General features: G+C 42.5%; 1 protein-coding gene across 1 annotated transcript in view; it reads left to right on the forward strand.

Annotated features, from left to right (window-relative positions):
* The window catches only part of LOC124789350, a 47,719-nt gene extending 23,049 nt beyond the window's left edge, over positions 1-24,670 (forward strand). The window contains exons 2-3 of the mRNA XM_047256676.1: positions 22,622-22,696; positions 22,888-24,670. Of these exons, the coding sequence (XP_047112632.1) occupies positions 22,622-22,696; positions 22,888-23,093 (281 nt within the window). The 3' untranslated portion in view covers positions 23,094-24,670. The remainder of the gene's footprint in view (positions 1-22,621; positions 22,697-22,887) is intronic.
* The last annotated feature ends 2,657 nt before the right edge of the window (positions 24,671-27,327 follow it).

Raw genomic sequence — 27,327 nt, forward strand, 5'->3', positions numbered from 1 at the left:
AGGTTAATACATGTCTCTTTCTAATTTGAAAATGTTTCAACGCGACAGAAAAAGTCTGAAGAAGTATATATATGCCCACGCGCGGGTATTTGTGTGAATGAGCATGAGCATGATCAGGATTTACTAAAAAAGGTAGAAAAAGTTACCGAAAGTCGTCAGCTGCTGCTCAATATATTCCGTACAAAATGAAACGAGTACTTATTTATTAGATGTTCTATAATTGTGTACAATGCACGAAGTATTAGTTCTCTTCCGCTATGAGAAAGTAATCGTAATGACTATTGCCAGCACCGTCAGATATTCATTTCAAGTTCCGCAAGCTCAGACGATAGCTCCGAGGGAATTATTTTCTGCTGGGAGTAACAGGAACCTGTTAGCTGTAGTTCGTCTCGGTAGCTGCGGCGTCAGCGCGGCAGAATGCCAACCGAAGGGGCCCGCGTTCGATTCCCGGCCGGGTCGGCGATCTTCTACGCTCTAGGATTGGGTGTTGTATTGTCCTTAGGCTCGTATCGTCGTAACTAACAGGAAAATTGTCTCCAGTGCACTGTCGTATCGTCTTTCCATTAGTGAGATGGCTGCATGGGGACGAACCGGAAAAAGAACTGTTGTGTGGCATGCGCATTCTTGCCAACGCTGTACAGGATTATGTTGCTATTTCTTTATTGGGAATTAGAGATAGAGTTCTGGCATGTACACATTTAGTGTTTCCTTTATTTTCACTAATTAACTGTAAGGAATTTTGGAAGTTAGACGTCCCTGAATTTTCTATTTAACGTTCAACTGAAATGTGCAAGAATTTTCAGTAATGGACGCAAATAAGTTTAATGAAAATTGGCAAGTAAAGGTGACGAGAAGAGTTTAAGGATTCTTTCGGTTTGTTTATGATAAAGAGTAAATACTACTCTCCCTTTTGTATGCTAACCTAATGCCAGCTGCTACAATTTCTGACGATTTTTGGGGTAGCCAATGCAGTGAACAACTAGTTGTCGAACCGGAAGACTTCATTTTAGATATTTTACTTTCGTTTTATTTCTGCGTGATATAAACCATAAGATCATCACTCGAATGAGTTGTTGGCTGAAGCATTGTATTGCGTGCAATAATGAAAATAAGCTGTATTTTACGACCATATTGCATAACTATAAAAATCTTAATGTTGGATCCGCAGACGTACGCACCATAATTTTAATGATCTCATACCTGATGATACGTAAGGACGGAACACTGTTACACTGAAATAAAAAAAGCAAACTTCAGAACTCTTAGGTTACAGCTCAATTTGCATGTACGGTATAATTGCTCGCTAGGAATTATTGTGTATAGTTCACTTTCTGAAGCAAAAATAAATAAATGAAGAGTGGTCACGTCTTAGACAAGGACATTACATCGGGTGATACGCGGGATATTTAGAATGGTGGAATATATAAGGAATCTCATGTACCGAGAAGTGCCCTCAGTTCGCCGGTATAAAAGTTTTTTAGAATGGAGTGGACTTGATGCCCTTGAGAACAGAATTACCATAAAAGGCAAACGGCAACAGTGGCTTCATTACTTAGTGTTTCCTATCAAAGTTCTCGGGAAAGAACCAATCGCGCACTAGCACTACGTTGTTTATGAAAACATAAATGTGGGAATTTGAATTTTGCTCATCCAACACGTCGTTGACACGTTGTATATGTGGAACCTAACGAAACATATAGTGTGAATTCGTGAGAACAAGTTCGTTATTCATTACAAATCTGGCTTCTATTGGTGAGCGTTTTGCCGGGGATTGTAAAGATTTTTCGTACGCTCACATAAGTTACAGAATGTTTCTCACTGTTAATAAATCTCACTCGCAAACAAGGAGAACATTTCGGTATTATGGCAAGACATGGAGGCCTCATAAGAAGTAACTCAGTTGGTTGTAGCGTTGTTAATATTGAACCACGCAGAAAAATGTCGCCCAACGTAGATATGTTGTTGAAAATAAAATTGAGAACTGTATTTATCTTATGTACTAATTAACACCTGTATCGCAGCCGTTTATGTTATATCCTGTGAAACATATTGACCTATGATTATTGAGCAGGCATGTACAAGAGTAAACCCTATAAACCGTCGGTCAACAGTCGCTGTAAATTTATGCTTCAAAATGGTTCAAATGGCTCTGAGCACTATAGGACTTAACATCTGAGGTCATCAGTTCCCTAGACTTAGAACTACTTAAACCTAACTAACCTAAGGACATCACACACATCCATGCCCGAGGCAGGGTTCGAACCTGCGACCGTGGCAGTAGCGCGGTTCCGGACTGAAGCGCCTAGAACCGCTCGGCCACAACGGCGGGCGTAAATTTAGGAGACATAGAAGTTACCCCGTTTAGATAACAATTGTAGGTGTTAGTCGTGGTGTAGTTTAAGGAAATATGGAATTTTCTTGGACTGCTTCAGCTAAACAACCGAAAACATTAATCAGAATTGTTTTACCGAAATCTTACCAACGATAGATACTCTCGCTTTCGAAAACGCATCAGTCAGAGAAAAAGTCATGCCAGCAATAATGATATTTTGGGTACCTGTTTTTCTGTAGCAACCACTAACACATCAGTCCAGATGGTAGCATCGAATGAAAAGAATTAACGGTCTCTTGGCTACAGCTAACAGTTCACGTTTATACAGTGCTTACGGGTTGTACCGTATAATTCACGCTCATAGAATAGTCTCACGTTTATTTAAAAAAAATGTTAAAACAAATACTTCAAGAAAGAAACGCTCCGTGTGTAAATACACTCCTGGAAATGGAAAAAAGAACACATTGACACCGGTGTGTCAGACCCACCATACTTGCTCCGGACACTGCGAGAGGGCTGTACAAGCAATGATCACACGCACGGCACAGCGGACACACCAGGAACCGCGGTGTTGGCCGTCGAATGGCGCTAGCTGCGCAGCATTTGTGCACCGCCGCCGTCAGTGTCAGCCAGTTTGCCGTGGCATACGGAGCTCCATCGCAGTCTTTAACACTGGTAGCATGCCGCGACAGCGTGGACGTGAACCGTATGTGCAGTTGACGGACTGTGAGCGAGGGCGTATAGTGGGCATGCGGGAGGCTGGGTGGACGTACCGCCGAATTGCTCAACACGTGGGGCTTGAGGTCTCCACAGTACATCGATGTTGTCGCCAGTGGTCGGCAGAAGGTGCACGTGCCCGTCGACCTGGGACCGGACCGCAGCGACGCACGGATGCACTCCAAGACCGTAGGATCCTACACAGTGCCGTAGGGGACCGCACCGCCACTTCCCAGCAAATTAGGGACACTGTTGCTCCTGGGGTATCGGCGAGGACCATTCGCAATCGTCTCCATGAAGCTGGGCTACGGTCCCGCACACCGTTAGGCCGTCTTCCGCTCACGCTCCAACATCGTGCAGCCCGCCTCCAGTGGTGTCGCGACAGGCGTGAATGGAGGGACGAATGGAGACGTGTCGTCTTCAGCGATGAGAGTCGCTTCTGCCTTGGTGCCAATGATGGTCGTATGCGTGTTTGGCGCCGTGCAGGTGAGCGCCACAATCAGGACTGCATACGACCGAGGCACACAGGGCCAACACCCGGCATCATGGTGTGGGGAGCGATATCCTACACTGGCCGTACACCACTGGTGATCGTCGAGGGGACACTGAATAGTGCACGGTACATCCAAACCGTCATCGAACCCATGGTTCTACCATTCCTAGACCGGCAAGGGAACTTGCTGTTCCAACAGGACAATGCACGTCCGCATGTATCCCGTGCCACCCAACGTGCTCTAGAAGGTGTAAGTCAACTACCCTGGCCAGCAAGATCTCCGGATCTGTCCCCCATTGAGCATGTTTGGGACTGGATGAAGCGTCGTCTCACGCGGTCTGCACGTCCAGCACGAACGCTGATCCAACTGAGGCGCCAGGCGGAAATGGCATGGCAAGCCGTTCCACAGGACTACATTCAGCATCTCTACGATCGTCTCCATGGGAGAACAGCACCCTGCATTGCTGCGAAAGGTGGATATACACTGTACTAGTGCCGACATTCTGCATGCTCTGTTGCCTGTGTCTATGTGCCTGTGGTTCTGTCAGTGTGATCATGTGATGTATCTGACCCCAGGAATGTGTCAATAAAGTTTCCCCTTCCTGGGACAATGAATTCACGGTGTTCTTATTTCAATTTCCAGGAGTGTAGATTTTTGTGGGCTGCGATTTTATCATTATTTGAACATTATACAAAACGAAAATAACGTGTAGAAAGAAATCAGAGCTATGTTTGTGAAATGAACATCAAAACAAAAAAGAAAATTAACTTAATTTGTGTGATGTATAGTTCAGAAAGGTTTAGCATTCTGTGTGTGGTAAAACTACAGTGTATATTTACAGTTAAACGTAATTTCCTGAAGTATATTTTTGAGTTACTTATTATTATTATTATTATTTTTATTATTATTACTGGTTGTGGTGATGCGAGTAGTAGTAGTAGTAGTAGTAGTAGTCGTCTATTGCAACTTGATTATACCCCTTACAGTATCATTTAATTGATATATTGCATATTTAAGGAGCTACTAATTATTTATATTATTGCTAGTTGTCGTTACTTGATTCTACCACTTGCATTATGAAGCGATTTATGTATCAGAAAAGTAAAAAACGACATTACCTTCTGTCAGTTGAACAGAGAAGAGACTGTTATTTCGCTCCACCTTGTTCCAGTCCATCTGAAAACGCGCAGCGAACTATTGCAGCTGGACAGTAACTGAAAACGGTCCGTCTATGTTTACATACCAAGACACGAACGGCACTGCAGGCGAAGCAAGACCAGCGATATTTTTTCTCGCTAAGAGGCCAGCCAGTGGAAGTCACAAAATATCCCCCGCGTGGTTCGGTTTCGCCTTCGAAGCAGTTTGTTTCTCAGAGGATACTAAAGCGCATTGCGAACGAACATCGCATTAGCTTTGTAGGTTTGGTCGTTTAGGGGGAGTAATAAAACGAAAAAATTGAAATGGCCGTCGGTAAGAACCTAATGTTAGTGGAAGAAACAGTTTGTCATAAATCGGAAACTAAATCTTTGTAATTGGTTGTATCCGAAGGGAAACTGAAAATGCCTGTGCCGCAGTAGGTGTTCTTGCGGCTAGAATAGCTACCTTACAGACCTTTCCCTAGTTGCAGCTTAAACGACCACCTGTGGATCACGTTCGTAACCTATTTTCGATGCTGGAAGGGAAAGTTGTTGTACTTAAGTAGTTATTGAATGACGAGTAGATGACGTTTAGAGTGTCTTAAGCAGTGGACACTAGCTTATAGTTTGGGATGTTCTTACCTTTGGTCCGTTGCAATTGATTAGCAACACTGGCTAAACCGGACACGAAATCGATTTAACTTCTGTGGAGTAGCTCCGATAACGGAAATAATAACTGCTCAGTATCTATACGGAATTTTACCCCCGCGCTATTTCGTTTTGTAATTTACTATTACAGCTAATGCACAGTTGCACACACGGACATATTTCATTTTCGTTTGTTTCTGCATGCCCCATTGACGAGTACTCTTTAAACCCTTTTGCGTACTCCAAAAAGAAAAAAAAAGTTTGTTGCAAAAGATTTGTTGTTAACGACGCGTTTCGAACGGTTGGTGCATCATCAGATTATCTGCACGTAATAACAAAAAAGGTGTATGTTACATGTAAGTACGCGAACCTATTTGGCATCGACAGTCACCGAGACTGAGCTGTTTAGAGTTTTGCAAATATCACGAACAGATTTGTCGTTTGATTTTACGTAAAAATCTGACAGAACAGAAGAGTTCACTACCACTTTCCACTAAATAAATTCTCTATAGCCGGGATAATATAGAGAAAGGAATAATACTTGTAATTGCACTGTCTTTGAAGTGCACGTGGTCCAACAGGTGGAGCTTCCCTGTATGACATTTTCACTCTTGTCCGTATTAAATAAAGTTTCTATTTGAAATAACCATCATTTTACTTCCCACTGTCCTAACATAGACAGAGCGCAGTGTTTAAGACGCTGGGCTCGTTCGGCCACCCAGATGTAGGTTTTCTGTTCTGTTCCTAGATAGACAGCGGTTCCCTTCGGAAAGGACATGACACATTTCCTTGCCCTAATGATCTCTAATCGATGGGACTCCTTCCACAGTTAGAAGAGCTGAATATCTGTAAGTATGCACTACTACGTCTGTCCATATGTGACTGGGATGAACTGGTCGATCACAGAACATCGTTTAAAATGTTGTTTATGTTACTCGTGTGAAGGTGGGCCGCCCTTTGTAAATGTTCATCGTGTGTGCTGCCATTGCCGGCCGCGGTGGTCTCGCGGTTAAGGTGCTCAGTCCGGAACCGCGCGACTGCTACGGTCGCAGGTTCGAATCCTGCCTCGAGCATGGATGTGTGTGATGTCCTTAGGTTAGTTAGGTTTAAGTAGTTCTACGTTCTAGGGGACTGATGACCACAGAAGTTAAGTCCCATAGTGCTCAGAGCCATTTGAACCATTTGTGCTGCCATTAAACAGAGAATGGTGTGGTGTAGAGTGTTTTCCAGTGAATCTAACAGCACTCACATAGCGCACGTCCACAAACATGTTGATTTTAAAATTCAGAACAATGACACAGGGCGATTTCGTCAGACATAATCATACAGCACTGCGGCAAACCCATAACGAATGCAAAACGAGGCCCCGGCAAGAAAACAACGAAGACTGTAACAACCGTCTGAAGATGGAATTGTAAGAAATCCGAAACCGACAGTGGGTTGCTCCAAATAAACCTTTTTAAATAATACGTAGGGTGTTTGCTGTTTCAATTACAAACCTTACCGAACGTTGTATCTGCTCTGGGTAAAAGTCCGCTATTAGTGTGTCAAACTACAGTGACACCTATAATTTTTATAGTTTTTTCAACAAGAAAACCTAATAATCACCTTAACGAAATGGAAATACTCGTGGCAAAAATGTGTGTAGATAGTAAAACTTGTAATTTGAATAAATTTGAAATGCAGTAATCGAAGACGGAAATAACAGAGCAATTTCAGTTAAAATTAAATTACGTAACCAAATACATGCAAGAAGCGAAGCAAAGGAATTTACTTTCATCCGCAGCTCGTGGTCGTGCGGTAGCGTTCTCGCTTCCCACGCCCGGGTTCCCGGGTTGAATTCCCGGCGGGGTCAGGGATTTTCTCTGCCTCGTGATGACTGGGTGTTGTGTGACGTCCTTAGGTTAGTTAGGTTTAAGTAGTTCTAAGTTCTAGGGGACTGATGACCATAGCTGTTAAGTCCCATAGTGCTCAGAGCCATTTGAACCATTTTTGAATTTACTTTCTGGACAATTAATCATATTGCCACAACCAATTTTTATTCTTAATATTTTGAGTAATTGAGAGTAATGTATACGTGGAAAAAAATAAATGTTCGTAAATCAAACAAAAGCCTGACTGTAACATAATTCGATGTCACTTCTTCTCTTCTTTTTCTTGTGTTTTCGTTACAATCCTTGGAAATTAGGGCTTGGATGAAGCAACGCCAGCGGTCTCGGTTTTGTGCCATTGCCTTCTCCTCTCCCCACGTTCTTCCTGCTTCTGTCTCTCTCCAGTGTCCTCCTCCATGTCATCCTCTTCTGCGATGGCACGAGGGATTCCAGTTCAGGGGTTGTCTCCCTACTGCTGTTTGATTTTTGCTCGGGTATTTTTTTTTTGTCTATTATCAGTATATCTACAGTCTTCTGGTTCGTATCTTGTGTAGCATTATGAAAATAACAATCCCATGATCATGATCTGCATTTGCTGTACTTGAATAGGGAAACCTATTCCCCTTCGGTGTTCTGATTTTATCAAACTCAGCTCGCTAGGCCGTAATTATCTTCCGATGTAAAGTAAGGGAGAACCTGTTGTCGGAAAACACGATATACTTTCCTGAAACTTTTATTTAATCGACAATCATAATTATTGTAGTGAATCAGGGGTTTCAGTGTTGAACTATATGCAATATCGAAACTGAATTCTAACTAAATGTGACGTAAAAACTGAGCTTTAATCCATCATACAATAACTTGTAAATGTACTGCTGTGATAGTAATGTGAACTGAAGATAGTTGCTGTGCAACCGAAACCGGAAATACTGTCAGTGAAATAAGATTTTCCAGCTAGTAAAACGAACCACCGTGGCCTTACCCATAGCGTCACAACGTCGTGCTTTACAAAGAAAAAAGACATCCGTTGCAATATGTGCAGTCATAATTACAAAAAAAATGGGTCTGAGCACTATGGGACTTAACTACTGAGGTCCTCAGTCCCCTAGAACTTAAAACTACCTAAACCTAACTAACCTAAAGCTATCACACACATCCATGCCCGAGGCAGGATTCGAACCTGCGACCGTAGCGGTCGCGCGGGTCCAGATTGAAGCGCCTCGAACCGCTCGGCCACTCCGGCCGGCTCATAATTAGAATGGGAGTTTGCAAATAGAGCACACTGTTAAATATTTTCCTAGTTAGATTTGTAATTGTAATGATCGTCATTTTCCCCGATCTGGCGAGAAGTCGATCCAACTAATTCTCTTAATGTACTCTCGGCAGTATTGACCTATACGTGTCGTTTCCAGACTTAATAGTTGCCACAGTTACAAAGGAAGTGCTGCTGGCAATGAGCTACGTACTAAACCTACGACCAACTAGTCGCTGGAAGCATGCATATAGCAACAGTGAGCAAGACAGCGATTCGTAAAGAAAGAGCTATTGTATGTTGTGAATTTACTTTTAGCCTTCTCGTAGGACGATACAGTTTTCTGTTGAGCTGTGTAGGATAGCATCGCATACTAAACTGATAGACCGGATTATGTTGTCGAGAAAATGAGTTTCGGAAATTTAGAGAACCGGTGTTCTGGAGGATTATAAAACAGTTACGCTGCTTCCATAGTAGATCTCGTGTCGGGATCATTAGAATAAGGTAGAGCGTGGCGAAGCAAGTGAGCAGTCATTTTTTTTTTCCCTGTTCCATACGCGAATCTAGTAGGACAAAATCGCTAATGTTGCTGTCAAGCACTTTCTGCGTACACTGTGTATGTAGATACAGCCCAAGTGTGCCCCGTGTTAACACACGTTAGGCGTGGGCATAGACCAGTCCTTCTCAGTAAGGTGGATCTGATAACTGCCTATGTCTTCGGTTTTTGTTCATCAGAGTACCTTACGAAAGGAAGTTGAGAGTTGAAACGTCCTGCCAACCTGTATTTCAGAGCGGGTGGAACGTAGATTCTGATGCACGGGCCTGGAGAAACATTTTGGGCGTGTTCTTTAAACAACGCGCTGCAAATGCACTATGTGATCAAAGGTATCCCGACACCCCTATATAATGCGGAATTGACCGTCAGTATGACAGGAGGCGGGGAGTATTTATTGTCAGAGAAGCAATGCAGAATGGGTAGGTTACGAGAGCTCAGAGTCTTCGAAAGTGGACTAGCCACTGTATGTCACCTGAGAAACAAATCCAGCAGAGACATTTCAGTCCATCTAAAGCTGACCGTGTTGACTGTTGGTGATGTCTTTGTGAAGCGGAAGCGCGAAGCAACAACAATAGCTAAACAAACATTCGGCATACCTCATGTAATGGCAGTCGGTGGCAGTGCGTCATGGCGGCGGATGGTTGTAAAAAGGTCGTGCGAAATAAGCGTTGCAACGGGCAGTCCAGCTAACACAATGGTTGTGCGTAGGAAATTAAAAAAGGTTGAGGTAGAGTGGTCGTAATCTGCGCATTTCTGTTGTCAGTGCTGCTGGTGTAAAGAACAACGCCACGGAAAAGAGTGATTTGGAGCAATGAATCACTCTGTACCCTGTGGCAATCCGATCGAATGCCCGAAGAACACCACCTGCTGTTATTTGTAGTATCAGCGGTTGTCTTTCATTGTTAGCATGTGGTCAGCTTCTTGCATTTAAGATAAAGCTAAATCCGTAAGGATGCAAACAAATTTCACACTACATAGAGTATAGAAAGATTTCGTAGAAGATGATTGTATCACCATGATAATGCACCCTGTCAAAAAGCAGCGTCTCCGTGGCAATGCTTTGTGGACATTAACATTCGCCGGCCATTGTGGCCGAGCGGTTCTAGGCGCTTCAGTCTGGAACCGTGCGACCGCTACGGCCGCAGGTTCGAATGCTGCCTCGGGCATGCATGTGTGTGATGTCCTTAGGTTAGTTAGGTTTAAGTGGTTCTAAGTTGTAGGAAACTGATGACCTCTGAAGTTAAGTCCCATAGTGCTCAGAGCCATTTGAACCATAAACATCCCCGAAATGGACTGGGCTGCACAGAGGTCCCACTTAACATATCTGGGATAAGGTAGAACGTAGACTTCACTCCAGGCCCCTAATTCCATCGTTACCATTTGTGGTTTGCCTGATGAGGAAGAATGGGCTTGCATTTCCCCATAGACGTTGAGACGTCTCATTAAAATCGTCCTCTAGAGTTTACGCCGTCATAAAGCCGAAGGGTGGAAATACCCCATATTAATGTCTGGATACTTTTGCTCAGACAGTGTAATTTAGGTAAACCGCAGAAAAATCTAATCCGGGGTGGTCGGACAGGACTCGAAACTTGATAGCGATATTTCGTACTTGTCTCATTCGTCAGATTCCCTTCTCCGTTGGTGGTGAACTTTGCACAGAGAAATGTCGTGTCCAGACCTGTGTGTATAACGTATTTCAGTAATAACATCATTGCAGTTCTTGCACAGCACCCGTGTACAGGATCGTTGTTTACGACACTGTTAACTAGAACAGACTGCAGTTTTGAAGATAGCAAAGAAAAACTACAGAGACCGAAACGTTATCGACAAATTCAACAGAAGCAAGAAAGCAGAAATCATTGTCGAAGGATACAAAAGGCTGGCGGATGCTGAGAAGGGAGACAGGGCCGTAGCTTATCCCACACGTTACTCGGTCTCTGTATTGTGTAACCAGCATAGAAAACTAAGAAGAAATTTTGAAAAGAAGTAATAATTTAGAGATAAGGAATCAAATCTTTAATGTTTGCCAATGTCATTGTAATTCCATCACAGACGCGAAGGACTTAGAAGTTCAGTTGAACGGAATTGGTAGTGTCTTGAAAAGATATTGAAAGATAAATATCAACAAAAATAAAATATGGTACTGGAATGTATTCGAATTACAACAGGTGATGGTGAGGGAATTCGCTTCGGAAGTCAGGGAGTTTTGCTATCGTGACAAAAAAATAACCGACGACGATAAAAGTAAGTGGATATAAAATGTAGACTGGCAATAGAAAGAAAAACTTTTTCAGGAAAAGAGAAAAAAGTTAACATAAAATATAAATTTAACTTTTAAGATGTCTTTTGTGCAAGCAGAGTGCCGTAGTTATGTAGCCATTGCCCAACTTGGAGAGCTGTATCACGCCGATCTGCTGCAACGACAGCGGAAACAACATTAACCATATATTCGTAAGACTCGTGTACCGCTGCACGGCTGTTGAGTCAAAGTGCGTTATCTTGCTGGATGATTCGATAGTTCCAGCAGTGACTATGGTAGCGGCTCTCTTACTTTGTAAGATTTCTGTTTTAAGCCACTCGAATTTTAACTGTGCTCCTTCGCCAATCTAATCGCTATCTGTAGTAGGAGAGTTGAACAATGATTGACTCGAACAGTGGATGTGAAAGTCCTGTGTTGCCAGCCAAATTACGAGTCAGAGACAGGCGGAATGAAGTATGTGTCGCAGTGAAGGCACGACTTGCGGCTGTTAGACCAACACGAGTATCTCCGTGTGTGTAAGGGCTGCCTCGACTCTTTTTATCTTATGCCAGGTGGCTTCTCGTATCCTCCGTACCAGTGTGTAGCTACTACACAACAGCTTCTAAATATTTAAAAAAAGACCAGTTTCCATCTCTACTATGGCGTCAACAGTACAAGGTATGCGCTGCTGAAAACTAAGAAACTCAAGCTGTGAGAAAGTAATTGTGCAAACACTATGTCATATTGTTCAGAAAGCTTAGACGAATGATATACGATTCTAATTATCATTCTTGATTTCAACACATTTAAAAGCATCCGGAAACTCTGAGTCACTTTTCAGAAGTCATTACAGAGACACGTATCACCGTAGAAAGAGCATTACAATAACTTAATATGCTAAAGTAAGTACCATTGATTAATTCTAACCTCACTGAAGTACGTGCTATGGTCATACGTAACCTAGTAAAGTGTTGTCCTACATAACCTTTACAGTACCGCATGTGACTCCTGGACTTGTGATAGGATGCGGTATATTTATTCATAACAAATCACATAAACAAATTTCACACATAATAGTCAGAAGATATCGCTCACAAATGAGAAATAATGCAGGCTCATAAAAAATGTCCCATACAGAAATCAGGAATAAAAAACTAGCATACTGAATAGTTACGTATCAAGAAATAAACAATATGTCTCAAGGTAAAAAATATGAGTAGCTCTCGTCAAGAATTAATTATCGTACCTGTACATATAAAAACATTTAACGGTAGATGGTTGTTGTTGCCATACTAGCGCTCTGCATAGTAACAGTGATTTCTGTTTTTCTGTCACTCTAAAGATAAATAATCGCATGGAGAGCGCTAATGTATTCATATGAGTGCGAAACACTCAGTTGTCACGCTGACGGTGCACGGAAAGAACATTACTTCCGTTTGTTGTTTTCGAATTTTGCTGACATCGTCACTGAGCAAGATAAACCGTTGCCCTAAAAGTTTCGTACACACATGCTTTTCAAATTTTATTCGTATTAAATTTAACTTTAAATTGTTATTAGTTTATTAAAAGAATATACGCGTGTAATTTTCAACTAAAAAAAAATTTAATGATTTTCTGTGTAGAACTAAGTGGTGAACGAGTAAAAAAGTTTTCATATCGCTTTTATTCCGAGGATTTCATTAATTTTTAACAATTCCTATGGAGTCTTCCAGGCATCGAATCCTCCAAGAACAGCAATGATAATTCAGGACTTATTGCTTCCTTCTAAGTGCGTGTGAAACGTTTTATAGTCTAGCGTTTTTTATGTTTTATGAGCAACTACATTTTTTAGTATTTCTATAAGCAAACATCCAAAAGTAACACAATGAAGAAACTTATATTCTCTATAATAGTAAACGTGGAAGAAAATGGGAAAAAAGTTCCGATAAAGTGCGTAAGTGAACAGATCGTGAAAGTAAACAATTAGGCACGTAGCTGCTGATAAACTGAATTCACCGCACGCCACAGTACGGTAAATTATAAAGACATGTATGGGAGCGCGCCGATAAGCCTTGTGCAAGACGACCGAATGTTCCAAGGCTAATAATGCAAACTGTGTGAATACGTTTTCTTGCATGAAATGTTTATTTCGCCATCACTATTATGATTTTCCATACAAAATATTTACTGTTTTGCTATTTCAAGATTTCATTTGCACATTTTTTTACGGAATAAGTAACAGTTTTGAATTAATTGTAATATACATCAAAATAGGGAGGGAAGCATGGGTATATGAATTAAGTTTCTGACTACTCTATGTGACAGTGACTCGACTGAACGGCAAATCAAGAATAGTAGTTGGTGTGCGATCCGTCCACTGAGACCATGCCAGCTACATTCCACCATTGGCTGGGAGACACTCCGCAAGAAATTAGTCAAAGATTTCTTCAGATAGGCCGGCCGCGGTGGTGTAGCGGTTCTAGGCGCTCAGTCCGGAACCGCGCGACTGCTACGGTCGCAGGTTCGAATCCTGCCTGGGGCATGGATGTGTGTGACGTCCTTAGGTTGGTTAGGTTTCAGTAGTCCTAAGTTCTAGGGGACTGATGACCACAGATGTTAAGTCCCATAGTGCTCAGAGCCATTTGAACCATTTCCTCAGATAAGAGTGTAATGACCTTGAAGAAATACACCTGGATAAGAGTCAAGGAAAAATTACTACTTTTATTTATGAAAGTAGAACGCCGAAAGTATATCTTCAAAGAAGATTTTTTTTAGTTCAGAAACGCCTAGACTAGATCAATTTATTTCGCGATTTTGTGTGTTTGTGTGTGTCTTTTGAGGGGGGGGGGACGCCATTCTCAAGTGATAATCCGATATGATATGCCTCAGTACGTATTTATACTTGACATTTTCCTAGTGCCCAACCATGTTGACATATTTTATTTCGTCTGTATGAGAATGAACAAGATTCCCTGTTGTCTGTACAAAAGGAAGACGCATCACTTCATATAATAATTCGTAGTCAACTCAATGTACGAGGGGCGTTCGATAAATAATGCAACACATTTTTTTCTGAAAGTAGGTTGGTTTTATTCGGGATTCCAATCGACTATATTATTCTCCTCTCTTTAGGTTGAAATAGACTATTTTTCAACATACTCTGAGTTTAGCGCGACGGCTGGGAAGTCCTGTATGGCCCCATGGCTCCATTCTGATGGTCGACGTCGCAGCCAACGTCATGTACATCAGTAACGTCATAATCCACGTACTGCTTCCCGCGGATTGCATCTTTCATTGGACCAAACAGATGGAAGTTGGAATATACGAGATGCGGACACACACCTTTGAGTACCCCAACTGGTGGACGAATGTGTCAACACTACCAGCAAGACGCCCAGTTGAGAAGCGAGGTGTTTGATTGTGATCCGTCCATCACCTTAAATGAAACACGTGCCGGCATCGCAAGAGTCACAGACGTGTGCGGAAGATCGGACAGGTTTGCAAGAGCTTGATGCAATGATGACCCCGCGTCCAACGACTCACCGTGCTTTTGTTCACTGCCAGGTCTCCGTATACATTTTGCAAGCGCCTAAGAATATCTGCGATGCTCTGGTTTTCCGCCAAAAGAAACTCAGTGACAGCTGTCTGCTTGGAACGCATCTCCACTACAGAAGCCATTTAGAAGGCACCTATCGGAAGTTCATGAAACTATACGGGCTGAAGCAGGAATATTCCACGATGTACCACAACAGATTCCGCATTTTTTTCAGCCGCAACTGACTGATTAAAAGAATGTGTTACATTACTTATTGAACGACCCTCGTAAATACCGGACCCTTTCTAGCATCATATTCGTCTTGCGACAACTACAGCTTGGCAAGGAATCTGTTTTTATCTTACTGGACACTAGAACGATGTCGCCGTAATAGTAATGAATGAATACTGTCGCGCTTTATGTCGAATTATCACTTGAGAAGAATACTGCGATTGAGATGTACATCAATCCAATAACAGTCTTAAGTGACATATGCTGCTTCTAAAATACTGTAGGACTGTGGACCCACGTTTGTAATAAATGCGTAAGTTCTTGTTACTGTGAAGTCGTGAGTGTACAATGTTCCACATTTTAGGTACTGTTTTCGTTGTTGTTGTTGTTGTTGTTGGTGGTGGTGGTGGTGGTGGTGATGGTCTTCAGCTCGAAAACTGATTTGATGCAACTTTCCACGCCAGTTTATCCCGTGCAAGGTCCTTCATATCTGCCTCTACAGTTTCACCCCCTCCTAATCCCTCCATTGCCAAACTGAAGATTCCTTTATGCATCAAGATGCGTTACGTTAACCGACCATATATTTTAGTCAATCTGTGCTATAAAATTCTTTTCTTTTTTTTCCCTCAGTTCGTACCATCGTTCCAGTGCCTTATTAGTTACTAGTTCTACACATCGAACTTCAGCATTTTTCTATAGCACCTCTTTTCAAAAAACTTTCGTTCTCTTCTTGTCTAAACTGCTTATCGTCCACGTTCACTTCCGTACAAGACTACACTCCAAATACCTCCAGCAAAGGCTTCCTAACCCGTAAATTTAGTTGTTAACTAATTCTTCTTTTTCAGAAATTCTTTTCGTGTTACAGCCAGTCTGCATTTTTTATTCCCTCTACTTCGGCCATCATCAGCTGTTTTGCTGCACATATAGCTAACTTCATCTGCTACTTGCAGTCTCTCATTTCCTAATCTAATACCCTCACAATCGGCTATTGTAATTAGACTACATTCCATAACCCTTCTTTTATTTTTGTTGATGTTCTTCGTGTAACCTTTTTTCAAGACACTGCCCATTCCATTCAGCTGCTCTGAAATGTTCTTTACTGTCTCTAACAGAATTGCAATGTCATTGGGAAATTTCAGAGTTTTTATTTCTTCTCTCTGAGTTTCAGTTTCTTTTGCAAATGTCTCTTTGGTGTCCTTTACAGCTTGCTAAATGTACAGATTGAATAACATCGGTGATGGATTACAACAGTGTCTCACTCCCTTTTCAACCACTGCTTCCGTTCATGTCCTTAGACCCTTACAACTGCAGTCTTGTTTCTGTGCAAACTGTAAACGGCCTTTCGCTCCCTGTATTTTATCTTTGCTACTTTCAGAATTTCAAACAGTGTATTCCACTCAGCATTGTCAAAAGCATCTCTCTAAATCTTCAAATACTATAAAAGTAGATTTGCCTTTCTTCAATGTATCTTCGAAGGTAAGTCGTCGTGTCACTATCGCCTCACGAATTCCTGCGTTTCTTCGGAACCAAAAGAGACCTTCCCGAGGTGAGCCTCCACCAGTTTTTTTTTTTTTATTCTGCTGCAAATAATTCGCATCAGTATTTTGCAACCGTGACTTTTTAAACTGATAGTTCGGTAATTATTCACAACTGTCTTCTTTCTAATTGGAATTGTTACGTTCTTCTTGAAGTGTAAGGGTATTTCCCCTGTCTCATAGTTTGCACCCCAGGTGGGATAATTTTGTCACGGCTGGTTGTTCCAAGATCGCAATAATTCTGAGGGAATTTCGCCTACTCCAGAGGCCTTGTAGTAAGATTATCACTGGCGAAATTAGCATGGCTACGTTCCTAAGACAGTGCCCGTGACTGAGAGTTGGTATTTATGCGGGGCAGGTCCCTTATGTATGTTCCATCTCTCTCTCTCTCTCTCTCTCTCTCCTCCTCCTCCTCCTCCTCCTCCTCCCCCCCCCCCCTTCCACTGTCGCGCGCGAGTGCCCTTGCTGACAGAATTGCTTTTTGCGCTGCGAACGTCATTTTTCCCCGAAGGGAGTTTATGACGTCCAAAGTAAACAACATTTGTGCGACGATGTCCAGAGCAGGACATAAGCTATACGGCGATGTAATCTCGTTCGGTGCGGCATCCAACGGGGCCCGTGAGATTTCCGGGGCGCCAATGAAGTCATCTTGGCGAATCGTAGACGAACTGCAGGCGCCGTCGTCGTCGCCGCTGCTGACGCAAGCCACGTACGCTCACATACACTCCTCGCTGTTCGAGAAACTAGGGGCGCATATTTCGCTGAGTAGTGTTGAACCCATTTATGACTTAATGAGAACTAGGATTAAAAACAGCCAATTTATTTACTGTTGTTAATGTTGTCCTCAGTCCGAAGACTGGGTTCATGAACTGTCCTTACCAGTCTGCCTCCTGCAAATCTTCTGGAAAACATTTCCGCCACGAGTAATTGACCGTCAGAGGAGGAGAGGTAGTGGCGTGAAGTTCCTGATCACTGGACATTGCGCCCAGCGACCCGGATTACGTTTAAGACCTCCAAGGTGTCTCATGGAGGAAGGACATTTGACACAGTTGATGGTCATGTTGCTATTCTAGAGGAGTAGGCTGCTTGTCGGCATCGGGTTTAACATCCTTCCTTCTCTCATCACGCAGCACAAACATGACACCGTACCCTCTAGTTGATACAATTACGACAGAACCCTCACAAACCGCGTGGAAAGGAGCCATCATGTGCAGGGGAAGAAAATTCCTTCTGACCAGGCAGCTGAAGTGGCCTAGCAACCAACATTGGCTTCCAGAATGAAATTTTCACTCTGCAGCGGAGTGTGCGCTGATATGAAACTTCCTGGCAGATTAATACTGTTTGCCGGATCGAGACTCGAACTCGGAACCTTTACCTTTCGCGGGCAAGTGCTCTACCATCTGAGCTACCCAAGCGCGACTCACAAACGACCTGTCCTCACAGCTTCCGTTCCACCAGTACCGCGTCTCCTACCTTTGGAAGCTGTGAGGACGGGTCGTGAGTCGTGCCTAAGTAGCTCAGATGATAGAACACTTGCCCGCGAAAATAAAAGGTCCAGAACACTGTCTTGTGTATCAGTTTGAACTTACTTAGTGACTTCAAGAATAGTATTCCACTGTAATTTTTTAAAGCCCTACACTTCTCTGCATCACGAAAATTAACTAATCTTTTACACACCAACATGTGAGCAAAGGAGGAGTCATATTTTACTCAAGATGCGTTGTGGAGTTCTTTTTCTCCTCGATTCGCTCTCATGCTTCTCCTTTACTTATCTAGTCTAGCCACCTGATCTTCAGCGTTCATCTGAAACTCTTGTTACACAAGAATTCAAAAGCTTCTGTTGGCTTGTTGTCTATACCGTTTAACGTCCAGGTTGCAGTTCCATATAACGCTACACTCCGTCCAAATACGCACTTTCAGAAAATATACCTGACACTGAAATTTGTATTTGATTGGGGACCAGCCCTGCACTTATGTGAGAAAATCCCCGAGCTACATTCGGTGTGGCCGGTGTAGCAACCCAAGGGTCGCTAACCCGTCCCGACTCAGCTCCTTGGCCCTTTTTTCTAGCGCCTCCGCTTAGATTTATACGAGTATTTCACAGCTGTTCTGAAAGAAAAACACGCAGCAGAGTCTACAGCGTGAAAGTTTAGTGTCACATCAATCCCCTGCGTGTTGTCTGGAATAAACCGTTGTTTGCGTCTTATTAAGAAGAAGGCAAAAAGTCTTCGACTCCCTTTAGTATAAGAGGAAATTTCTCGTTCAGCGCACCATTAGACTATAGCTAGGGAACCTGTGTTCCAGGTAAGTAAAGTTTAGCCATCGAGTCGTCTGTGACATTTATTAACGACCCAGGCCGAACTAATTTCGCGAAACCACCAGATATCGTAAATCACCATGGATGCCCGGCAAATGGAATCCACGTGCCCGCAGAAACTTCCCTCTGCAACACCCACCGTGCCCACATTCGATAACTTACTAAAACACCTTTTTGTCGCTGTTGTGTAAGCGCAATAGTCGTTTAGTTTATGCACAACAAGCGAGCTAGTTCTGAATTGCCACAAGCATTTGTTCAACTTGTACATGGAAACGGAGTCTTTCCTTAAGCCGTCGGCACGTGGAGCGTGCCTAGTGCAACGTGCTGCTGAACACTCAGGAACGACTGTACAGTCTTAGACATAAAAACTGGCCGCCGGCCGGCCGCCACAGAGACTAAGTCCGAGTCGTTCACTTAAGGTGGCCAATAAAACTGGCCGCCCCTGACAACTCTTAAGTCCGGCCATCTGCCACAATCTGGCAACACCATAAGATGCGGAAGTGTTAGGAGGAAGTGTTGTATACTCGCACTGTGTGAGCCCGTGGTCTAGCGGTAATAGTTGCGCATTCTAAACTGATAGTCGCCTGTTCGCGTCCACCTATATGTATATATATATATATATATATATATTTACTACATTTCGGCCCTCATATAAAGTTATGAGTTTGATTGAACATCGAAGATAATTCGCTTGACATTCTACCCACCAGCAATAACAAGTATTCCAGAAACAATTCCGCAGGACAGCTCGTGGCTGCGTCGCGATCATAACAGCTTACGCTCGAGCGTTTCCTCGCGCTGCAGCGGCTACCGGCCACCGGCCAGACGCCACCCGCCGCCTGAAATCCGGCGCCGCCCATGTGAACGCAGTGTGACGCTGTCAGTATATGTTTTAACTGTCATTTTCGAATTTGAAGTTCTAGTTATCATCTTGCAGTTAAGCACTGCATTTTGCATACTTGAAAATCATGAACTACGGTTAAGCATTGTAAAATTGAGTCGCAAGTGGAAGAAGGTGTAACATCTGCAACACAACGTTTACTTTTGGTATAACAGAGGGGTGAATGCAGAGGAGGCAACTAGAAAGATTTGAACTGTGTTTGGAGCGAGTGCTTTTGGGAAAAATACGCCAGAAAAAGATATTCTTGTTTCAACAAAGATCGTTCTGGCATGAATGATTTTCCACATTAAGGAAGTCTCGACTACTGATACATGTGATAGATTACCATTTCACCATCATGCGACATTTGCAATCAACAGGCAAAGTTCAGAAGTCTGGCGTAGGAGTACTGCATGCTCTAATTCGAAACAACAAAAATCATGGAATGACTATTATTGAACGTCATCAGGTCGCTCATTGAGCATTCGTATGCAGTACTGTTGTTGGTGACGTGTTATGATGCCTTTATCGTTAACTTCCTAAGAAGAAATGAAAGGCTGAGCGCCACCAAAAGACGTAAACTCCAGCAAACAGTAGTGTGAACATAATATTTTACATCTGATAGCTCCAAAAGTGTGTTTTGGGCTACGAATTCTGCCCCACGGGGTGTGTGCAACACAGCTGGAATTTGTTGCCAACAACTAAGACACCTTTTGGTGGCAGTGTAAGGAAATCGAGCAACAAAACTACATCACCTGTGCTACTGCATGATGACGCACTCTGTTGATTTGAGAAACAAAACTGTCCAGAAGATTGATAGTAAAGTCGTCTCTCAGGCATTTGTATTGATAGGGAAGTCCTCTCTCAAGCACATGTCCCTCTCGTCATATATTCGTAAAAATTTACCTTTCCCGCTCTTGATCGATCAACCGTAAAGGTAATTCATTTCTAGACGAAAATACTCTTAAAACTACACTGGTTTAATGACATCGTTAGAACTAGTGGGTTTCTACGGGCGTAGAATTTGTAAACAACATTAGCATTGTCAGATTGTTTTAGATATCGTGAAAGAAAATTGTGCTCCTGATTAATTTCTCTTTGGCGGTTACTGATGCGTTTAGTAAACTAATGGAAAATTTAATTAAAATATTCACTGTACTAATACAAATTAAATTCAGCTTACTACAGTAACAACACGACGGCAGTCTATCTTAATAAAACATTAAGTGTCTATAAGACGATTGATCCTATTTTAACGCGAATTAGTAGGATATTACCGACTTTTGACATCGAAAAGATCTGTATTTACCTCATTTCGTGTATCATTCGCAAGTATTATGAAAATGTGTCATTTCATAGATAAAATTATGTATTCACAACAACAAAAAATATGTAGGTAGAAAACAAAAGTGGCATTATGAATTTGGCAGTACCGTAAGGTTTTCGTTCTGACACTAACAAGGGGAGGCCGCCAATTGTGAAATTCAGATTCGATCCATACTGCGCATAATAAAAGCTCATGGCCAGAGGTGTAATGTGGCAAAGCACCAAGATGCACTTCTCAGCCGTTGTCGAGAAAATCGACAGTTAATAGAAACCGTTGCGGTGAAATACTCTCTACGATATATAACTTTCTATAGCGTCGTGGCGCAGCGGAAAGTGCTTGGGTTCGTAAGTCAAAGCTCGCCGGATCGAATCCGCGCCATGCAATTTTTTTTTTAGCATTTGTTTTTTGTAATTCTAATATATATATATCATGGGGTCTCTAATTCGAACGTTTGACTTACACTATACGTATTCGTTTCGGAATATCGTTTCTACGTCTTCCGTTAACTACACGTGTAAACATTATGAAGACAATTAATAACATTTGTGAAATACAACTTTGTTTGCAGAAAACATAATCATGTTCGAAGTCGCCAGTTTTTCCACAACAAACGACTTTCAACAACTTATTGTATGCATAATTGTTGCAACTGATTGCCGTGAATTATATATATATATATATATATATTAATTAATTACAAATAAAAAATACTAAAAAAAAGTTGCATGGTGCGAGATTCGATCCGGTGACCTTCGGATTACGAACCCGAGCGCTTACCGGTGCGCCACAAGGCTGTAGGATGTTACAATGAGTTTAACTGTCGATTTTCTCGACAACGGCTGAGAAGTGCATCTTGGTGGAAGTAATAATGTGTCACCCGCCTATACGTTTTACATGAACCTTACAAGACTCGATCGATCTGTTTACAAAGAGAAAGCAGAATATCTCTTCCTTTGACGTTGTCCAACAACGACCTAGGAAGCTCGACGCCCTCGCGGCCCAGGCTCTTCCATGGCGCGCGGTAGTTCGCAGCATTCGCTTTATTTCTTGCCCACTTGCCGCTACGTCGAACTTTCGTGGTGATCGTTGGGCAACGTCTTCCACGTTATCTGCAACATAAATAAACTTTCTTCCCACAGTATTTCTGAAAACCCAAAAACAAACTTAAAGAACATAATAATAATAACTGTTCTTACAATTATTCGTATAAGTCTTGGTCGATTTAATGAGGGGTGGGACAGGCCTGAGCCTTGTGACATCACAGTGTGTTACGTATGTTTTGAATCGCGCTCTGTACAGAATGCTTCGTCCTTTAACAGATTTTGTGTGTGTGTGTGCGTGTGTGTGCGTGCGTGTCTATGTGTGTTCTGTGTCTCTATGTTATACCTGTTTTGGACCGCCCTCTGTAAAGTTTGCCAGGTCTTTTAACAGATTGTGGGTTTATATGTTCTGCGTCTCTATGTTATATCTGTTTTGGCCCGCTGATTGCTGCACCATTTAAGTCACTGCACTTCTTCTACAGGGATTTTCTTCTATACTCGATATTATACTCAGTCTTTTCCACCTTTCTAGATTACATCCCTCAAGTGCTGGTGGGGCTTGACCAGCAGCTGCTGGAGATGGAGAAGGCGCAGGCACAGCTCGACTGCAAGTACAGTTGTAATAAAATCGTAGTTCTTACATGAAATAATTTCAAGTTATATATATATATATATATATATATATATATATATATATATATATATATATATATATATATATATATATATATATATATACTCGTTTTCCAAGTGTCTAGATTGAGATTCCTTAGACACATTGTTTTCTTTTCTTTCTAGATGATGATGGTTCTACGCATATGGAGGGGTGCACCGAGGAAGGTATGCAAGGTGGGGGTCAAATGGCAGCCGCTCCAGAAAAACATCAAATTATGGAGCTTTTAGAGGAGGAGGAGGAGTTCGATCTGCCTGAGTGGGTGGGAGACCTGGTTGAATGTGGCAATGAGTTGCTCAAAGCGTGGAACCGGAGTGGAGAAGATGAATAGTTTTGAACATTGTGTTAGCAGTTCTTTGTATGTGTGGTCCAAATTTCATCGAACAGTGACAGTGAAACATCACGCGAAAGTTACTTTCGTCCATAAGTTTTGCACACTAATGTATTCGTTGAAGAACTCTTCGAAGGATTTTTAGAACGATATAGAAAAAGGTTATATAATTCTATAAAAAGAAAAAGTCGGCGTCACAACTCGGTAGCTATACACGTTACAATTTTTTGCATACGTATGGAAATTTACCACATTGTCGCTTATAGCTCAGTGAAAAGGGCATGTCGATGTATTTTATCTTTCTGAATATATCTGAGGTGCGGCTCCCTTTATAGTGAGATAGCCATCCAACATACGGCAGTCCCTGGGAATATTTCTGGACGCCACTGCTACCCGTCTCGGACACATTCAACGCTGTGTGGCACGCAGGTCTCTTGTACCATCTGTTTGAGTTTGGAATTTCAGCGCTGTGTCTTCAGAAACCTACTTGGAGATCAGAACCTTCCGTACAAGGGACAGATTGTGTTGACTTAAGAGCGCGGGATCCTACCGGGAGTTCCGCGAGGGTCGGTGCTCGGTCTCAGTTATAAACAGTAAATCTGCTAGCGTTCACCTTGCGGTCTGTGCGGAAGACACGGCGCTACTAAAGGGCATTGTGAACTTCCAGATTACCCAGCACAGACTACACCCCGTCTACGACGACCTGGTATCGTGGGCGGTAAGTTAGATGGTGATCTTTAATGCAGCGAGCAACCGAGCACTCGTAGAAAATAGACGCACAGTCCACGTGGGAGATAGATGAGGAAACACGGCCAAGTATCTGAATCTTCAGAAATGAGGCACAATTTGGCAAAAAACTATGCATTTGCTTGGAATAATGTGTTCACATATGATGTTTTTGCTGACTCATATTTCCCAAAACAGGAGTTGCTGAGTTGTACGTTATTCCCATATTCATCATCGAAGTGCATGTGTCAAGATTCAGTTAAGTGATTAAAACACAGAGGAATGAAACAGTGTACACACCTGCGTTTCTAGGCACGGGAGATATCTGTCCCGTGGTTACAATGACTTCATCGTGTATGAATGTATCAAAAAGGAGATGTGTCATTGTTGACTGCGATTACTTTCTTGCTCTGGTACCAGGTGTAACTTGCAATAAGAATTATCAATACATTAACAGTAAGTCGTAGAAGAAATAAGTTCTGGCTAATGGTATCATTGTAAATTTATGGTAATACACCACTGTCTATTTCATCCGCATATGATTCCCCGTGCAGTTCTTATTTTACGATGCTAAAAGGAAGCGAACCTCGAGGGTATGCTTGCAACAGAAGAGGTGGGTGAAATGGAACGAAAGTCAGTTGCTCTTCAGGAAGGCACTGCATCTCACGGTAATTGATCCTCTCCGCAGCTTTAGGGACCAAGACGGTTGAATGAGTTTCCCCTTGAGACACTGTAATGCCTGCTCAGCCTCAAACTTTCACCGATGAGAGTCTAATGCTCGGTTGCACTTCCATGTGATAACAAGCAAATAGTTAGCTATTTGTCAAAAATATCACCTTTATGACTCTTGTGAATCTGCCGGTCATTATTGTCTGTTGTATGGTTTCTTCAGTGACTTAACCTTCAAAAATCGACTGCGCACAGTTGCAAAGTTTACAGATGAATGATCTTGATGGATGGTGGAACAGACCAAAATCAATGTTTTAAAATAATGTTTGTTCTGTTTTAGCTGTTCGAGCCACAGTTGCCTTGTTATAAGGAGCCGTGCCTCAGCTGCTGGAGGCTGCCATGTGTTTGTTTCTCGTTACGCTTTCTCTTGCAACCGACGCGGATCACTGCTGCCACGCAACCACAATTGTTTCTAGGCTCGCTAAATTGCAGAGCTTTTCCTCCACGGTTGACTAGAAGCTAAGATTCTCAATTTTCAATCGCAATAAAATTGTACAACACACAATTCTTTGTGACACGGCACTATTTTTAGCCGAAATACTAGTTTAAATCGCAATATGAAGGCATTTAATCGCTCAGCTTTAAAGACACCCATTCTTTATGTAAGAATGCAAAAATACATTTGGGAAACAGGAATTGTTTGCAGAGTCTCTGCTTCTAGCTTTCATATTTCGAGTAGTTTTTTCATAATACCACGAACAAATAATAAAGGTTTTATAAAGGGTGGCCCAACCCGTTGGTCCCAAAATTATGCGGATTGTTGAGGACCTTAAAGTATTTTGTGATTAGTAGCCATTGGTCCGGAATGAATATTTTGTTTTTAATTGACATAAACCACTCACACATTGTAGCAACAATTTAAATTCGCAGCAGCTGTTCAAAGTGACGACCGCCAGACTCAATGCACAAACATTTAACTGCATTGTTGCACATGTCGTTTATGTCGTCTGCTCCCCACAGTCTACTCCTCAAAGTTTGCATTTCACGGTACTGCTGACGTGTCCTTTAAGAAGAATTTTCTTCCAGTTCATCTGACAGCATTTCATCAAATTTTACGATGCGGGGAATTCTTTGCAGTGAAATGGTGTAGCGCTTGTGTTGACGCTACACTGCATCAGTGTTACAGGACGGCCTGTTCTGCTCCCAGAATGCCGTGTTCTAAAGGCTGAGGTGACTGGATCTTCTAATACAGCGGCAGTGTGGAGTCAAGAATGGTGTCTCAATAAACATTCTTTATTATTGCCGACCGCTGTGCTCGAGCGGTTCTAGGCGCTTCTGTCCGGAACCGCGCTGCTGCTATGGTCGTAGGTTCAAATCCTGCCTCGGGCATGGATGTGTGTGATGTCCTTAGGTTAGTTAGGTCTATTAGTTCTAAGTCTAGGGGACTGATGACCTCAGATGTTGTCCCGTAGTGCTTAGACCCAGTTGAACCAGTCTTTATTGTTCGACAGTTCTCACTCATACAGTAGGTCGAATTCTACGATTCGGGTGCTGACTGTGGCTAGCGTCAGCGAGTGGGTCCGCTGAGGCAGCGGAAAGCCAAAATAGTGTAACATGACTGGCAACGATGGCGGCTTTGCTGACGACACTCTGCAGCTCAGTCAGTTTCTCTGTCTACGGCCCAAGGCTGCTGCCAGGGGCTTGTGAACAACCCAAGTTGAACCCAGCACTCTCGAAAGCTGGCTGGAGTGCCATGCGATGGCACCCAATGAGAAGCTTTTCCGTGGTTGTACCACTTCAAAGCCCAGAACCTACAGTGCTAGCAATGCTAGCTGGTGTCTCCTAGACCAGCAGCAGCTTTGCCTGGCTATGGCTACTTGGCTGCACGTTCGACTGGTGGTTGGCATGGGAACTGTGCCGGACGAATGCGTGGCGCTAATGATACGAGGTGACTGGCTGAAACGGTGGTGTATATAAGTAGGAATGCTATGGCGACTTCAGGCCAAATTTACACTCCACTGAGTTTGAACAGTGCAAGATGGCTACAAATGCCATAGCTCTTCTACCCATACTATCACAAGCTAAGTCCCCTTATCTATCCGGTGACAAGCCATACATCTCTTATCTATGGTGTCACAAACCAAGATGATGGTAAGAAATACCGTCTCACTCAGTCACACTGCAGTATTTTAGTAGCTATTAGTATGAAACAGGTCAAATAGTATGTAGTCTCCATGTTCAAAGATGTACAGTATTTCCATATAAAAAGTAAGTAGCCCTCACTTGAAACGCCTAAAATGAAGCTATGTTAAAAAATGACATAAGCCTGTCTCGAATTACGTAAAAAATTACCTAAAGGGTGTAGCTTGTAGGATTTCCACATTTATAATACGACAGGACCCCCCCCCCCTTCCCCACACACACACACACACACACACAATGTTTATGGTGTGAACTTGCAGGCCAAGAAACACTTGTGAGCATCTGAAGTTCGAGTATTGTACCAAAACGGACCCTCAAATTAAATATTTTCTACATCTAAATTGTTCTATGATGCTTGTCAAGTTTCACGATGTTATTTCAGCGTCTAAAAGTCTGCAAAAAAACATCATCAACACAATGTTTATATCAATGCTATCTCCACATCTTGTCAAAAAAAAAAAAATAAAGCAGCAACCCTCACAATATTTATGTCGAGTGTTACAATGGTTTCTTCACCTCTAACGTACGTAAACGGTGTTCCATCTAATGCTATGTTATTGGTCGTTCATAGAATGAAATGTCATTACCTCTCTTTTTACGAGTTTTTCAGTAATGTTTGGCCTTAGCCAAATGTTAT

Source organism: Schistocerca piceifrons, chromosome 3, assembly GCF_021461385.2.
Source record: "Schistocerca piceifrons isolate TAMUIC-IGC-003096 chromosome 3, iqSchPice1.1, whole genome shotgun sequence".
NCBI classification, from domain to species: domain Eukaryota; kingdom Metazoa; phylum Arthropoda; class Insecta; order Orthoptera; family Acrididae; genus Schistocerca; species Schistocerca piceifrons.